Genomic DNA, 17,920 nt, shown 5'->3' with positions numbered 1-17,920 from the left:
CTGGAAACTGGAAAAGAGGGAACAGATTCTCCACCAAAGCCCCCAGGGAGGAGTGTGGTCCTGCCAACACCTTGATTTTAGTCCAGTGGAACCTATGTCAGACCTCTAACCTGCAGAAGTGTAAGATAATAAATTTGTGTTGGTCTCTAAGTGTGTGGTAATTTGTTACAGCAACAAGAGATGACTAATATACTCAGGCTAACTAATTTTTGGTCGTCTTGATTTTGGAAATACTTTTTTAGTTTATTTTAGTAATCCTTATTTTGGAGGTACTTTGCTAGTATGCTTTGAATTTCAATAAATACAAAATAACAGAAACGAGAATTGCCACATAGTAGGTCAGCTTCATGAGTCCTTCAACCACCTTTCTATTTTACCTCAAGTCAACAAGGCATAGTCTCTAGGAAGATATGATTTTTTTTTTTTTTTTCTAAACTATCAACCTCAATAGGTTAGGGAATGTTTTATGTAAAAACAAACAAACAAACAAAAAGTTCTTGTTAGAACTCAAACTTGCCCCTCCATGCTACATAGCTTCCATAGGGAGATAGGAGCCTAGAATTGGCCAATGAAAATATATCCATCACCTGCCCCAGAGAATCCAGCCCAGAAAGCAAATCTAAACAACTGGAGTTCTTTACAGCACCCCCCCCCCCCCCCCCCCCCCCCGCCCGGGGTAGGTGAACTGTTTACAGAGAAGAAGGTAGAAGACAAAACCATTGAAGCAGTTAGTAGAGCCAACAAGAGAGCTGGAGCAAGAGGTGTGCACCACTCCCATCCTCAGATGCAGAGGCGCTTGATGCCCCACACGTCCCCGTGTTGTCTCAGAGTTGACACCTGAAGCATCACACACTGATGGTGCTGGGGACACGTGGACAGAGCTCCTCTCTCCTTCCCGGACTCCGTGAAGGCAGTGCCCTTTCTGATCTCTCCTTCTCTGTTGAGTAAAAATCCTTTTTTTCCCCCCATGAATCTTTTTCCAGTTTTGAGGAAGCTCATACAGTATTTGTTGATTTTTATTACGCTCACCCTCAATGAGGTAGCATTATGCAGGTACCTTACTAAGGCTGCATTTTGACTCCACAGCCAATCATTACCACTATCAAGTTTTCTGATTCACCCATCAATCAAGTTCTGATCCTTAGGAATATTTTTTTTTATAGGCCTCCTTCTACATCGATGTCTATACCAATTGCTGGTGAATCTGAATCTCTGGAAGAAGACAGAAAAGGTGGAGAGACTCTCAAAATCCATCTCGGAATAGCAGGTATGGGTGTGTGGCGTACTCGTTTTTTCATTTGTGCTACTTGACATCCTGAAAGATTCCCCAAGTCCCATGTCCCACCCGGACTTAAAATTCTATGGGTAGGGCCACCTGGGTGGCTCAGTGGGTTAAGCCTCTGCCTTTGGCTCAGGTCGTGGTCTCAAGGTCCTGGGATCGATCCCCGCATCTGGCTCTCTGCTCCGTGGGGAGTTCCCCCTCTCTCTCTGCCTGCCTCTCTGCCTACTTGGGATCTCTCTGTCAAAGAAATAAATAAAATCTTTAAAATAAACAAACAAAAAAATTCTACGGGTAGATAGCTTGAAATGGGCCAATAATTATCAGCAGGGTTTTAATTATGGAGTTTTGGGTTAAGCCAATGCTTCCTTTGTCTAAAACTTTAGGCACTGACAGATTAAGAGTTAAACGTTGCAGTGACACCCACTCCCATCACACCCCTCCCCTGCTGTGTACTTCTCCTCCCTGCAGGTACAACCTGCAACCCTGGGAGTTTGCCCATTCCATGTGCCCAGCAATCTGCTAGCCACCTGTCAGGTGCTGCTCCTCCTCCCTGGATCGTTTCCTCTCTCAGTGGTTCCCAAGCAGGAGTGTACATCAGAGTCACCTGGTGGGCTCGTTAAACCTGCTGCCAGAGGTTTTGATTGGGTGGGTCAGGGCTGTGGGCTAAAAATCCTGTTATTGCCTTCACAGTGCTTCCAAGCAGACTCCCAGCTGTCCACAGAATCTGCTCCAGGAGTTAAAAGCAGGGTGGGGAAAATGTTAAGCTGGTGGAAGAAAAAGGATTTAAGAGATTCCTTTCTTCTCTTCCTTTTGAGCAAGGTTATTATTTGAAAGAATGCAAAGAAAGGTGTAGTGATGAGATTAACATTTTCACAACCATCATAGATATGCAAAGAGAAGATTTCAGGTCTCCTGATTTAGGATCAGTGACTCCTTTGCATACTTTTATCCTTTCTATTAGCTCTCTCTCTTCAGGATTTAAACTGAATTCTTTATTTAAAAAAGAAAAAAAAAAACCTCACTGGCCCTACATCCTTTGTCTACTGCTCTTCTTTGTGCAGCTTCCCCTCTGCTTTCCCCTCTTTTCCTTCCCTCTTTCACACCTTTTAGAGCCAAATTTCTAGAAAGAATATACTGTGCACATTTATTCCTAAATACATGTGGCACCTGGCTTCTGTCTTCTGACCTGTCCTGATGATGGCTCTAGTAACATGACTGTCAAGTCCTGTGGGCATTGTTTCTGCTCTCACCTGACTTGGCCATTCACTCTTTCTTGACATCGTCTTCTTTCCCTTTGCTCCCACCTCCCTGACCTTTCCTTCTCCAGCTTCTTGGAGGCCTCTTCATCTTCTTCCACCTTCCTCTTCCCACTGTCCCTGGGCAATATCCTCTACACCAGGGGATTTAGCTATCACATTCATGTAAATGTGATCATGTAAATATGAATCAAACCCTTCAGTTTACAAATCTGTGCTGCCTCCAGACCTCCCACCTAAACTCCAGGGGCACATTTCCAAATGCTTTCTGGGAAGGTCCACTTTCCATGTTCCCTGTTCTCCTGAAATCCATCTGTTTGTTTCTCCTCAGCCAGACTCCAAGTTCTTCCAAATCAGGTCTTGTCTTTGTACCTCCAGCATCAGGCCAGGGGCACGGGAGCAATCTACTGCGCGGTGACCAGGCGTCCTCAGGCACCTCAGGCTCCCCACACCTGGCACAAGTCTTCCCAACTCTTCCTCCTGCATCTTTTGTCTCACTTACCCTTGCACACTCATGTACTTGGCAATCAAGCCCTGCTAACCACCCCTCACTCTCAGCTGGGTGATTGTGAAAGCTTTTACTCCTCCACGCCCTGTCCATCCTGTGGCCGGGATGTAGATTTGGTCACATCACACCCGTGCTTAGAGCCATCCAATTATTTCCTCCTTTTTTTTTTTTTTCTTTAAGATTTTATTTATTTACTTGACAGAGAGATCACAAGTAGACAGAGAGGCAGGCAGAGAGAGAGAGGGAAGCAGGCTCCCTGCCGAGCAGAGAGCCCGATGTGGGGCTCTATCCCAGGACCCTGGGATCATGACCTGAGCCGAAGGCAGAGGCTCTACCCACTGAGCCACCCAGGCGCCCCCGAATTATTTCCTTCTTTAAACGCATAGAAAGTCCCTCACTACCAGGCATCTGTTCATTTCTCTTTTCCCTTCAGTCATATCTGCCCAACTACCCAGTGTTCTGACTGTACGAAACAGTCTGTTCTCTGCACATGCGGCATGCTTTCCCCCCCAAGTCTTGCCAAGGAGTTCCTATATGAGATTAAAGATCTTGAGTTAGCTTCCTCTATGAGGTCTTGCCCCAACTACCTGATGTACTTGCCCTGTGAAGCTCTTAATAATGCTTTCTCAGTTCTTGCCACATTGTGTCGTAACCACTTATCCCTCTAAACTCTGAGCATTTGGGGCACCTGGGTGACTCAGTCAGTTAAGTGTCTGCCTTTGGCTCAGGTCATAGTCTCAGGGTCCTGGGATCAAGTCCTGCATCAGGCTCCCTGCCTGCTTCTCCCTCTCCCCACCTCCTGCACATACACTCTCTCTCTCTCTCTCTCTCTCAAATAAATGGATAAAAGTATTTCTTAAATCTTTTTAAAAAATAAATGAATGGGGCATCTGGTTGGTTCAGATGGTTAAGCATCTGCCTTCGGCTCAGGTCATAATCCCAAGGTCCTGGGATTGAGGCCCGCATTGGGCTCCCTGCTCAGCGGAGAGCCTGCTTTGCCCTCTCCCTCTGCTGCTCCCCCTGCTTGTGGTCTCTCACTGCCTCTATCAAATAAATAAATAAAATCTTTTAAAAAATGAATAAATAAGCTCTGAGCATTTATTTTGTATCCCCTATATCTTATATACTACTGGGCACCTAACTTGGTAAGAGTTTAATAAATAATTATTGAATGAATACATTTTGAAAACCGGTAGATAAATGGATGAATTAAAATCTGAGACAACCCTCAGAGTAAAAGTTTAGTCCTGTATCATTCCTGATTCATGAACCAATACTTCGGGTTTCGATCTTGATAGAGCTCACTTTTGTGTTTAGGACCACTGTAGAGCAGGCCCAGGGATGCTGATTTGGAATCCTATCTTATGGCCTGTCCAGAAGTGAGAAACCTTTGCAGAAGGGCCAAATCGCTCCAGGAGCTTCCTTGGTGGGCAGCATTTCTTGGTCCGGCTGCATCCAATATCATTTATAGAACTGCTGTATAATTGCTGTATTACTCGGTTGGTTTCCTTTTGCCTCTAAGTGAAAAACAGTTCTAGTTTCCAAATATTTCACGCTAATGAAAATGGCCACGGTTTTGCATTCTGAGGAACCTCATTCTGGAAATACATCATTGGCATCTGGAATATGCATATTATCAGGAACTGCTAGAAATGACAGTTGGTGTTTTTTTTTTTTTTTTTTTTAAAGATTTTATTTATTTATTTGACAGACAGAGATCCCAAGCAGGCAGAGAGGAGGCAGAGAGAGAGGAGGAAGCAGGCTCCCTGCTAAGCAGAGAGTCTGATGTGGGGCTCGATCCCAGGACCCTGGGATCATGACCTGAGCCGAAGGCAGAGGCTTTAACCCACTGAGCCACCCAGGTGCCCCGAAAGTTGGTTTTTTAGTTTGGGTTTTTTGGGGTTTTTTTTTTTTTGTACATTTACTTTGAAACTGAATACTATAATCAATTCCTGAGAACTTTTATTCTCACTGCTGCATTCCATGCTGTGTTGATTTAAACCACAGACATTTGCCCAAATTATAGCCTAGCACTAGCAACACTAACATTAAAATGACAGAGTGCTCTTTGGTTTACTGCTGTGATGGATTTTTTTGAGAGCAAGATTTCCTCAAAAAGCACACAAAAACCTGGCTATTTTGTAAGTATAAGAATACATCCAACTCATTTTTATTAGAGAAATATTGAACATAAAAGCCAAAATGGTTTAAGATAGAGTGCTATTAAATCTTATGGGAAAGAAAAACAACAACTATATTTCTTCAGTAAACTCAGGTATTTACATTTTTTTTTTAATTTCTTGCGACAGAGTTGACATTGTACCAGTTTATAAAAGGGTCTCTTTCACTTTGTAAATAATTTTTTTGGTAATGAACTTGGCAGTTTATAAAATCTGCAGATGAGAATACAAATTGACCATTGACTTGTCGGCAGTCTTAGTAACATCGTGTTATGACATGTTGCAGATCTTTCAGCAAAGAGTGCCTCTGTTCCAGATGAACTTGGTGCCTGTGGACATTCTAGAACATCAAGCTATGCAAGCCAGCAGTCAAAAGTATCAGGTAGAGCCTAACAGTGAGGCTGAATTCCTTAGACATTTATTGCTCTAAAGGATTACTTGGAATTGCTGGGGTGTGGGAGAAGAATGCCTGATTGCAGTGTATTTGATACTCATATTTTATCCAAAGTGCTTTTCTCTGACAGGGTATAGCTCCTGCCACTCCCGGTCATCCAGTTTCTCGGAGCTCTGCCACAGAAGAAACACCTCAGTGGGAAGCACGTCAACAGGAATTGAAAGCATTCTAGAGCCCTGTGATGAAATTGAGCCCAAAACAGCCGAACCAAACCTTGATCTAGCCGGCAAAGAAGATATGGCTTCAGACCTGCTCACAAGGTATGTGTCAGTTTGTGTTTAAATGGAGAGAAAAAACAACTTTATTTTCATAACATAAGAAGAAGGAGGAGAAAATTTTAAAAAAATTTTTTCTAGATGCCCAGTGAAGCAAGATTCTGTAGAATCTCAACTGAAGCGAGTTGATGACACCAGAGTGGATGCAGACGATATTGTGGAGAAAATACTCCAAAGTCAAGACTTCAGCCTAGATTCCAGTGCGGAAGGTGGGTGGATAACATTAAATGTGCATAGTTGTCTGCAACCCAGGTTTGTGTGGTCCGTGTGCCCAACAGGAAAGGAACCCTATATCACACTGTTGTATGCTGGTAAAGAAAATTTCATTGCCCATGAAAATCTGAAGATAACTTTGTAGCTCATGTGTTTCCAGGAATGGATATTAAATTGGGAAAAGAATGAACTTTAGTTTGAAAACACCAATTTTAAAGAAAGGTTCTTTGTGTATGCCTCAACGTCCACCATATTTACATACCTTATGACAGATGTCTCACTTGTTTTGACATAACTGGACACAGGTACTTCACATCACTGTATAATTTGGAGAGTTGGGTGGTGATCTTGAGATGAGAGTGAATAACAGAATCCTTTATTCCTTCCTCAGCATGTTCACTGAGGCTGAAAATTTACATGCCATCAGTTTGAAAGGTGTAATTACTCATACTGGTGTGAATAAAGAGCAGTTAACAATGGACTTAGTTTCACTGTGTAACTGGTTGTAAAGAGAAATAATTAAACCTTACTGTAGAAATTTATAGGAAGAGATGTCTTCTTTACTCAGTTTTAAAGAAAAATAGCTTTAGGGAAGTTGATGAGAAATAACTATGAGGATATCTTCTAGATTGCCTATTTGAAAACATGCATGTAGCTTTCTAAGTTTTTTATTTCTTAAATAAGACTGAAATGTAAAATATGAATTGAGTACAAGAGGAATATTGTTTGACAATAATCTGATAAGTGTCCCTATAACAAATATTTAAATGTGAATTGCAGAAGAAGGCCTGAGGTTATTTGTGGGACCCGGGGGAAGTACGACCTTTGGCAGCCATCATCTTCCAAGTAGGTATGTAGTCTGCCTTTTTCTTTTAAATGTTCTTGAGTGGAAGATGAAGGTTACAAACTTTGTATGAGACTGAGGCTAGAAAACACATACAATGCTTCCATGTGAAGAATTATAGCTCTGAGTTTTCCTTATCTTGAGTATGTTTGAAATTATATTTTGTAAGTTTGTTGATTTTCTTAAATGTGTTTTTAGAATGTGTTAGTAGAGGACCAGAAGAACATGAGGCAAGATGCAATGAAAAGGGGTGTTTAGGGACCCCTGAATGGCTCAATTGTTAAGTGTCTTCCTTCTGCTCAGGTCGTGATCCCAGGATTCTGGGATCAAGTCCTGTTTCTGGCTCTCTGCTCAGCAGGGAGTCTGTTTCTGCCTTTCCCGCTGCGTGTGTGCATTCTCTTTCTCAAATAAATAAATAAAATCTCTCTCTTAAAAAAAAAAAAAAGGATGTTTAGGGAAGAGTTCTTAGGGGATGCCTGGGTAGCTCAGTTGGTTAAATGTCTGCCTGCCTTCAGCTCAGCTCAAGGCCTGATCTCAGGGACCTGGAATATGCTCCCTGCTCAGTGGGGAGTCTGCACTCCCCCTGCTTGTGCACTCGCTCTCTCTGACAAATCAGTCCTTTGAAGAAAAAAAAAAAAGAAGAGTTCTTAATCTGCTATTTTAGAAAGAGCAAAGCAGAATTATATTCCAGTCAGTTATCTTCTCTATCGTGAGCTGTTACACGGCCACTCAGCAGCATACACTTGGTATTAACCTTTTTTGTACTCCCCTCTTCTCCACCATACCAGAGTCTAACATATATACTAAAAACAGTTGTGAAAGACCAAACATCATTTTGGGAGTTAATCAGATTCAAATGAAGAAAAGGCACCTGCCAGACTCCCCGCTCTGATACCTAGCCATGCAGCAAATAGTTGTGAGCACTGATGCTCAGAACACTTGAGAAATTCTGATCTCTGCTTTGATGTGCACCCCAGTACTCAGTATTTCCACATAGTATCTATGGAGAGTTCCAGAATAAGTCAGCATTGGGTTAGGGAGCCCCCTTGGTCAGAGACAGTTATTTTATTCTCTAATGCTCAAAACCTGAAAGAATGTCTCATTCATTTGTTCCACCAGTACTTGTCTTGCTGAGTACCTCCTATGTGTTCAGCATCTTACAGGGTCCAAAAGATATGAAGGATACAGTAAATACCTATAATCAGGGTGTGATAGGTAAGAAGAAGACTATGAGGGAACAGTTCATTTGAACTGGGGTTTTTAGAGGATGTAAGCACAATTTGTAGTTTTCATTCCCTCTCGCTGACTTACTATTCATTAAATTCAGTAACTGCTTATTATTCCAAGTCATGGGTAAGGATGCAAAAGCAGAAAGACGCAGCTCACCCTCAGCGAGCTTATGTTCTGAGCACATGGGGCTGGCAAATTACAGCCTGTGAGCCAAGTTGGTCCACGGCCTGTTTTCGCAGAAATAGTTTTATTGGAATACAGCAACACTTATTTATGTATTATCTATGGCTGCTTTGATGCTCCAGTAGCAGAGCTGAGTAGTATGGAGAGATCAATGGCCCACAAAACCTAAAATATTTATTTATTTATTTATTTTTATTTATTTATTTTTTTAAAGATTTATTTATTTGACAGATAGAGATCACAAGTAGGCAGAGAGGCAGGCAGAGAGAGAGAGAGGAGGAAGCAGGCTCCCAGCCAAGCAGAGAGCCCGATGCGGGGCTCGATCCCAGGACCCTGGGATCATGACCTGAGCCGAAGGCAGAGGCTTTAACCCGTTGAGCCACCCAGACACCCCATCCTAAAATATTTATTATCTGACTCTTCCTAGCAGATGAGATAGACAAACTAAAATTATAGCAGTATAATAAGTACTATAATATAGAGAAGTAGAGAGAACAGAGATGGGACCGCACTCACACAGAGAAAACTTCCTAGAAAGCTGACACCTGAAAAGAGTCTTGGGGAGAATTAAAAAGTAAGTGGAGGGGTAAACAGGTGGATATGAGGAAGACAAATTTTCCTGGTAATAGGTTCAAATAGAAGGAACTTACAGGCATAATAATCACAATATCTAATTACATAATGGTAAATATGTAATAATTATCATTGACACTTATGGAGCATTTATTTGTTTTATGTCAGGCACATATATATGTTTGATTCAGTTCTTGCATTATCTCTTTTAGTACTCACAAAGTACTATTATTAGTTTTTAAAAAGAGAAAACAAAGAGGTTAAGTTAAAGGAATTTTCCCAAAGCTTTAAAACTAATAATAGATAAAACCAAGATTCAGACTCCTATCTCTTTGAGTCCAGACACATTCATGGTAACTCACCGTATTCCTAGCTGGCTTGTGACTAATATAACCTATGCAGGGACTTGCCAGGGAACAGGTACTTCTGAGGAGGGGGCATGCGAAGGGAGCTGTGGAACATGGGGTTGGCAACAATCTCAAAGCCAGGTTGTAAATGGTCTCTTTCACCATCACAAAGAGTTTATTATCCTTTTTTATCATGAGTACAGTTTGATCATTCTTTGTAGAAAAGTGATCTATCAGATGGGCATTTTAGAAAACTAGCCATAATTTGTAGTGAGAGAGGGAGTGGGGGAGGGAGACTGGAGCAAGGAGAGACTAGTAGCAAAGAACAGATAGAAAAATAACATTTATGAGGACAGTGATAAGTACGGTAGGGAAACATGTGTTTTTGATTTAAAGAGTTTGGGTTTATATTCTAGCCAGACCACTTTTGGGGCCTCAGTAAATCTTTTAACTTTAATGGAATTTTTAGTTACCCCTGTTGAAAAGTGGGGATAATCATGAGATTGATTTAAAGAGTAAATGACATAATATACTCGGTAAGCTCTAGCAATTATTAATTTAGGTGGAAGAATAGCAAATAATACAGCTCCAACCAAAAGGAACCAAAATAATAAATGCCCAGATAGATCTCTCCTCTCATTTCTGACTGCTCAGGGTCCCAGTCAGACTTCCACCCCATCTGCTTTACTGATGTCATTAACCTCTGCAAGGCTTATTTTCCTCACCTGAAAAACGGGAGTGATAAATATTACCTAACTCACAGGATTTTGCTGAGGATTAAATTAGATAACTTATGTAAAGTATTTAACACAGTGCGTAGCACATGGACAGCTCTCAGTATATGCTAGTTGTGTATGTTATTTTTATTCAGAGGAAAGAAAAATAATTTCTATGAGAGATAATCTAGGACCTAGGCTATAAAGGCATTCATAATTCTGGGTCCCACCCCCTCTCCAAATAAATGTTAGTAGAATCATCACCCAGTGCCTGAAAGCCTAAAACGATAATTAGGGGTTGAAATAGACGATTAATATCACATGCCACAGAAAGACTGAGGAATGTTGGAGACAGTGTATTATGGTGAAAAGAGAATGGGCCATGGAGTCAGACATGGGTTTCATTCCTGGTTTAGCCGTCATGACCCAGCTTGCCTATAATCCTGACAAATTACATCTCTTACTTGCCACCAAAAAGACATATCATTGGGCTTAACAACACAGGCTCTGGAGTTGGGCTCCCTGGGTTCAGTCCCAAGCTCCACCAAGTATCAGCCATGCGTCTTCAGTAAGTTACCCCACTTCTCCCTGCCTCAGTCTCCTCATCTACAAAATAGTGACGATAACAGAACCCACCTCATAAGAGTTATACAGCTTAAATGAAGTGAGGTAAGACATATAAATGATTTAAAAAAAAAAATCTGGCATGCAGTAAACACTCAAGTACTAATATGCACAATTAAAGTTCTCTCTTGCAGAGTTGCTGGGAGATGCCTAGCACAATACTTGTGTAGGTAGGCTCTCCATCACTAGCTGGTGTGTATCAGCAATGAATGTGCTGGCATTCAGTCTGTTCTGAGAGAGAATCTGGCAGTGCAAGATGGAATGAGAATCATTAAGTCACTGAAGAGGTACGAGAACCATGCATACCTAGTTAGGAAAGTGAGCCTTGAGAATGAAGAGAACAGAACAACAAACAATAGCGACTTGGGGAGGAATATCCCCAGTAATCCCTTGAAGCCAATGGATGCAGCCTGACCAGCTCAGGGATGCCTACAGACATTGCAGGGTTGCACCTCCTTGTTTGCCTTTGAGACATTTAATTGCTGACAAAAAGTCTGCTTTCAGTTGGTTCTGTTCCTCACTGTGATTTATCTTTCGTCTCTGGCCATTTTTAAGATTTTATCACTGGTTCTTAGCAGTTTGGTTATGATGCACCTTGGTGCGTTTTTCTTGTGTTTATTCTGCTTGGAGTTCATTGAGCTTATGCATCTGTGGTTTAGTTTTCCTCAAGTTTGGAAGTTCTCCAGCCATTATTTTCACCTGCCCCTCCTTCTGTTATCCTCACCTACAGATTCTAGCCCCTAGCCTCCCTGAGCTCTGACCTCTGACCCCTGCTCTCAGAAAGACCACCTATTTGTGTTTGGGTTCTCCCTGCACTGCAGGCTGGAAGGACCCTGAAGGAAACCGCTTTGGGCTTTCTTCACTGAGTCCATTCTCTTAGGACCAGTCCTGTACTGCCTGTTGTCCACTGTGTGAAACTATTGTTTTACATGTGCTGTAAAAAATTTTCTAGTTATTCAAAGCAGGAGGGAAAGTCTGATTCCTGTTACTCCATCATTGCCAGAGTACAACCATTTTAGGTTGAGTGTGCAGGGGCGGCACTCAGCAAGGTCCCTTCATATTCTGAATTTCTTTAGCTGTGAATGAGTGTTCACTGGTGTTCCATTGAGAATGTTCCTGTTTCTTCTGCAGAATGAATCTATAAGAACAAGACCTCTGAGCAGTCAACTGGAGAGTCCAATTCAGTCCACAGTGGGCTGGTAACCAGTATCTCACTCCCATTGTTTAGAATTTCCTCTTAAAATTCCATATGGGAAGAGACCAGTCATGGTGGTTGCTTCCGGTCTTACTGATATCAGGCATACTCAGAGTGAAATGGTCAGGTAGTGTACCCCTGGCATCTTGAAACAGGAGGAGATGGGTACTGGTGATAACTTTAAGCAATAATACCGTCCCCTCCATGCAACAGCACCTCTTCAGCTCCCCTCCTGTTTACTCAGGAGGGCTCAAAGATCCTCCCCTAAAAATAAACTGAGCTGCCATCAAAAAGACCCTGCTTTTTTAGGCTTGTAGAAAACCTTTATCCTTCCAGATGAAGAAACAATAGAAGGAGCAGGTGTGTTCATTCCATTATAACACAGGGCCAAGATACTAGGTGCATCAGCAATAAAAAACCTTCTGTTGATGAGGCCATTATTTCATTTAAATACTTGTTTTAGTCGCAAAGCTTGCAAGTTTTAAGTTTTTAGCATTCTCCACATTTCATTCATAGAGGTCAGTCAGTACCTGGAAGATCAGGGCAAAGGCTAAGCTGCTGTAACAAAGATAACCAGGAATACAATGGCCAGGCTGATGAGACTGCTTGGCCTCAAAAAGTGATTCAGGGACCCAAGGCCTCTCCGTTTTGCCCTTCACCATCATCCCTACCTGTTGTCAAACTTGGATGGCTACCAGTCCAGAGCAAGCAGTTTCTCTTTATGAGACAGAAGTTGACACATCCCCACTCATGTTCCATGGAGGGAGGAACTGAGTCACATGCCCATACCTGTAATCAAAGGAGTTTAGGAAATGTGGCCTCTAGCTGAGAAGTCTATACAGCCTGTAGCTAGAACCATGAAGAAGGAGAGGATAGATTTAGGGGGACAACTAGCAGTATGCCAAACCAAGGTAATGAAGAAATAAACCCCTCTTCCAGATCACTTCATTTTAGGGGCACCTGGGTGGCTCAGTTGGTTGAACATCCAACTTTTGATTTTATCTCAGGTCATGATCTCAAGGTTGTGGAATCAAACCTCGGTGCTCAAGAGGAAGTCTGCTTCTTTGTCTCTGTCTCTCTCCCTGCTTTCTCCCTCTGCCGCTCTGCCCCTCCCCCTGCTCTCCTGCACTCTAATAAATAAATAAATAAATAAATAATTCTTAAAAAAAAAATCATTTCACTCTAAATCCATATTATATCAGTACAATCTACATCACTGACCACATATAAAGACATCAGCATGGGGCACCTGGTGGACTCATTAGCTTAAGTGTCTGCCTTCAGCTCAGGTCATGATGTCAGGGTCTTGGGATCGAGGCCCACATCAGGCTCCCTGCTCAGTGGGACGTCTGCATCTCCCTCTGCCTCTGCCTCTCCCCCTGCTTGTGCTTGCTTTCTCTCAAATAAATGAAATCTTTAAAAAAAAAAAAAAAGGAAAATAAAAACATTAATTAGCCTGTTAACTAAAAGAATTCTTGCATTTTCTAGAAAGGTACATTAAGACACCACACACTAAAAACAAATCACCTGTTAACTCTGCAAGGCCTGGGTAAATTGCCAGTCAGTATATACTCTTGGATGAGACTGATTTATTTATATATATATAATATTATATATATATTTTTTATATATATGTACACACACACACACAAAACATTTTTCAAGAAGAGATTTCCTGGCACAGGTTAAGATTTAGGAACAAGACTAGATTACCACAGGAACAAATAAGTGTGACTAGACCAATCCAATGTACTTATGATAAACATTACTATTTCAAGTACTCTCTATCTGTGATTTCTTTAAACTGTGTGGAAATCAAATCTAGTAGAACATGCCTAGTGCACTGTCTCTTTGAGGGCAAGGTTCACTAGAACAGTTTTAAGCATCATAGCTCAAGACCTTGAAGTGTTTTTTTCCTCCCCTCCTGTCATAGGGTCGGGTCTGGAGCTTATGAGCAAGTTGTGATCAAACGCTAGCAGTCAAACTCCTGAACTGGAGCTTCCCTGGGGCTCTGAGACGTGGGCAGTCAAGCTGTCGAGGCACCTCATTCAAGCACTTTCCTCTGTTAAGATGAAAGCCATCACCGATTTCTTCTCGGAAAGTGCCCACCACCAACCTGTCACACCCACCGAAAGGGAACATCAGAACTGGAGCACCCATGGGCTGGGCCTCGTGTTGCTAGTGGCACACGGCTTCTGCGGTCACTGCACAGGGTAATGAAAGGCCTGCTTTTCCTTTCAGAACAGCCAGGTGGGGAAAGCAGCACTATACACCCAAGTATAGTTCTGTATGACTTATAAAACCTGCAGTAGAGGTGTTCAACAGGTTTGGGCTCTAATTATATCATTTTAATGTTCCAGGAGGTAACAAGTGAATTATCTGAATCCCATAAATTCTGTCAAAATAGTTATAATCTCTTAAGGAAATCTTCTATGTTCTATCCTACGTACAGTATTGTACTGCTTATTAACTCTTCTTGATTGAATCATTGATATGAAGTTTGGGTGTTTGTGTGTGTGGGAAAATGTTATACTACAACTTAAACGTGTAGAGTGCTTAATTCTCACTGTATCCGTCACAGATGGAGTGTGTTTAAGTCTGAGATATGTGAATGAGTGTAATGCCATTATTATGCAACACGTATCGTTACTAGTTAATGTTAGATGAGCTGCAGAACTCCTATAGCACTATAGTTGAGATTCAAGGTAAGTTTCATATTTAATAGGTTAGGCTCCCATAAGGCACCTTAAGAGCTGTTCTAACTGAATACTATCTGCTGGTTTCAGGAGTCAGAATTCAGGACAGGAGGAAAATTGTAGCATGGTCAGAAACAATGGCCTTTTCTGTGTAAGTTCAGACTTATATCTAAAACTGAAAATTATTCCAAGGAAGTGGCACATAAAACCGGGGACAGCTGCTTGACAATACTGACATGGACTCGGTGATTTCCTATTTTAAACTCCCCACAGTGGGATACTATGTTTTTTTCTTTACTGTAACAGTCGTTGTTTTGAGACAGTAGGATACGACATAATCCAATATAGCTTTAAAAGTAAGAATATCTGCTCTGGATGCAGTTGAACAAGCTCAGCAGACAGACCATCTTTTTATCAGATGGGAAGTTTTTCTGGTCTTAAATGACAAGTTTTAATGTTCTTGGAGCCACTCAGTCACTGAAGAAAAATGCAGATTCTCTAGAACCAGTAATTCCCAGTCCTTCCTTTCAAAACCGTGTCCAGAAAAAACACGATACGTTAGAATAACTTTGGCCTAGGTGAACCATTTTTGTGTTGGCAAAGTAAGGGGAAAATATATTAAGAAATTTATTTCAATGTCCAAATGTAGAGCTTTGGAAAATTTTGAGTAGTTTCTGTTAGGGTTTTAGGTTTTTTAACATTTCAAGGATTAGGTATTCTACATTGATCCGGTTCTAATACAAATAGATATTTTTTAAAAGGTGAAACCCCGTGTTGGAATCCTTTGAATGTTGAGAGAGAGCTTGAGTCATTAGTAATACTTTTGTTATTTTGGCAGGAAGAAAATTGACCTGACCATTTTAGTCTAACCAAGGAAACTGTTGGCTTAAGTGGTAAAGACTTGCTTGTTCTCTGTGATTAACAAATGAGCTGATCCATCCATATATATTATTGGGGGGAACTCAAATTTTTAAGAGATATGAAACTAGTGTTTACAGATATCTATGACATGTTTTAAGAACATATTTTTCTATTTTTAAAATATTACTTCTAGGCTATATTTTTTATTGGCACTTATGCAAATAATTTTGCCATTTTGAAAATGATAAAAACTATTGACTGTAAGTGAGGTTCAGTGAGGACATTCTTTAATATGTAAAAGGTCCTGTAAATTCAGACATTGCCCATCTTATCCTTGCCTGCCCTCGGCCTGATACCTTTATAGACTGGCTCTCAGTATTTAAAACGTTACAGAATTATTTTTAAAAAACAAAATGTGGAGATCTTGAAAAGCATAAAAATCTTGCCTCTGTCATTTTAGCAGCCACCAGATACATCTTGATTTATGTAGTAGGAAATAATTTTAATAGAAACATTGATGAGGGAAAAGTCAGCGCAAGTCTGGATTCATTTTTTGTGTGGCATTGGTGGGCATACTTTGCAATCACATTTATTTGCAGTCCTCTGGAAATATTTGTTAAATTTTGCTTAAATGTCTGCCTTACTTCTCCAGTTTTTCTTAGAGCATGTACTGTGTAGCTATATTTTAACAATGTAGCTATTGTTAAAAATTGCTTTTTAAATACCAAGTGCACTTTTGGTTCCATCTGGAGTTGAGAAAATTGGATTCGAAAAATTAGATCTTAATATTGGTCTTTAAATATTAAAGTCAAATTTCAGATCACCCAGTCTTGGAGAATTTGCAAATCTATAACACTGTCTTTGTCTAATCCTATCCTAGAGAAGGATTAATGGTATATTAAAGCTATTTATTTGTGGTCAGATAAGGAAGTCTCAAATATTCTGTTTGGGGGAAATAGAGGGTCGGGTCAGAAGCCCACTTCCTGTGACTGGAGCTGGTAACTGAGACTAGAGGATGTCAGGGGTAGCAATGGGCAAAGAAGCCCAGGGCCATCAGTTTGCATTTTGATGGTTCATTCCCCTTTGTGGTGTGGAAGGCTTCCATATTCAGCAACGGTAGTGGATTAGTACTTATCTGAGAAAGTCTTGCCCAAGAATCCTAAAGTCCACCATCCCATTCTAGGAAAATACCATCAGAGCAATGATATCCAAACTGTATTCTTCATCAAGGTCCACCACTTAGCCCATTTGTTACTAAAAGGAAAACAAATCTTCAGCTAACCTCCAACCAAAACATAAGACATCCAGAAGTGAGTTCAGTAATTTTAGACTGAGATTGCCACTTCATCTAGACCACTTTGCAAACTCAAGCTAACAGTATTAAGTATTTAAGTACTCCGAAGTGTCAGGCTACGTTAAGACTTTAATGCTTAAAAGGCTTATATGATGGGGTTGCATTTTATTTTAACAGGTCTAACTGGGACAGTTGAGAAATTATACTCAGTCATTTCTCTTAGATGGTACGTCATGTGAGTATATTCAAGTACTGTAATTGAAATTATTAATGCCAGTGTCTGTGTTGGCTTAGGTACTATGCATAACTTTAATAGCTGAGATGTTTCTAATATAAAGTCTAAAAATATAAAGGATGAAGTAAGTTTAAAGACTACTCTGGAAATTAAGGCCTTATTACCTTATATACATGATTTTTCCTAAGAGAATATATACACAGTGTATTTTAAATAGTCTTGTGAGTGGTCTCTAGCTACTCTTTATATGACAAGGCTGGCAAATTTTTATTATTTACAACTATGTAGTCTGCATTTACAAATGTTTACCTTCATCTTTTATATATATATATATATATATTAACAAAATTCTGATATTCATTGACCAAATCCCATGCAGAGGAATACTTAGGATATATTGTTTGATTGTTTTTTGGAAATACATCTATCTTATTCTGGAAGTTGATATAACTTGTGCGTAATCATGTAAATGTTTATGGAAAAAAATTGTTATGGAAGTGATTCCATTAGTATTGTTCTAATACTTGGAAAATGACCTTCATATTTATATATTTGTTTTACTGTACAATTATAAATCCCAGACCTTTTTTTTTTACAAAAAAGTTTATTGTATTTGTAATAATGTAAAGGTGAATCTTATACCTGTTCAATAAAAATCATCTTAAACTTTATAATGTGTATACTTTAAAATGTCAGTTTAAGGTTCTGTCAAAAATCGGTCAGATTCTCTCCCAGGTAAGAAAAGAGAAGTGAAAGGATCCCTGTAACTTCTTCCTCACAGTTACCCCTCATTACCGGGTGGTGTAAGACAGTCTTAAATCCTCCAGTGAAAGACTTTTTTTTTTCTTTAAAGATTTTTATTTATTTATTTGACAGACAGAGATCACAAATAGGCAGAAAGGCAAGCAGAGAGAGAAGAAGGGAAGCAGGCTTCCCGCTGAGCAGAGAGCGCGA

General features: G+C 40.5%; 1 protein-coding gene across 1 annotated transcript in view; it reads left to right on the top strand.

Moving 5' to 3' along the window:
• The window catches only part of FAM102B (family with sequence similarity 102 member B), a 95,429-nt gene extending 77,802 nt beyond the window's left edge, over window positions 1–17,627 (top strand). Inside the window, exons 6-11 of the mRNA XM_046005659.1 lie at window positions 1,164–1,267; window positions 5,513–5,608; window positions 5,751–5,940; window positions 6,037–6,164; window positions 6,949–7,018; window positions 13,814–17,627. Of these exons, the coding sequence (XP_045861615.1) occupies window positions 1,164–1,267; window positions 5,513–5,608; window positions 5,751–5,940; window positions 6,037–6,164; window positions 6,949–7,018; window positions 13,814–13,856 (631 nt within the window). The 3' untranslated portion in view covers window positions 13,857–17,627. The remainder of the gene's footprint in view (window positions 1–1,163; window positions 1,268–5,512; window positions 5,609–5,750; window positions 5,941–6,036; window positions 6,165–6,948; window positions 7,019–13,813) is intronic.
• Window positions 17,628–17,920: the final 293 nt, after the last annotated feature.

The sequence above is a fragment of the Meles meles genome, chromosome 1 (genome assembly GCF_922984935.1).
Source record: "Meles meles chromosome 1, mMelMel3.1 paternal haplotype, whole genome shotgun sequence".
Taxonomy (NCBI): Eukaryota; Metazoa; Chordata; class Mammalia; order Carnivora; family Mustelidae; genus Meles; species Meles meles.
Note: the sequence above shows the minus strand (reverse complement) of the source record. Positions and strands in the feature narration are given on the sequence as shown.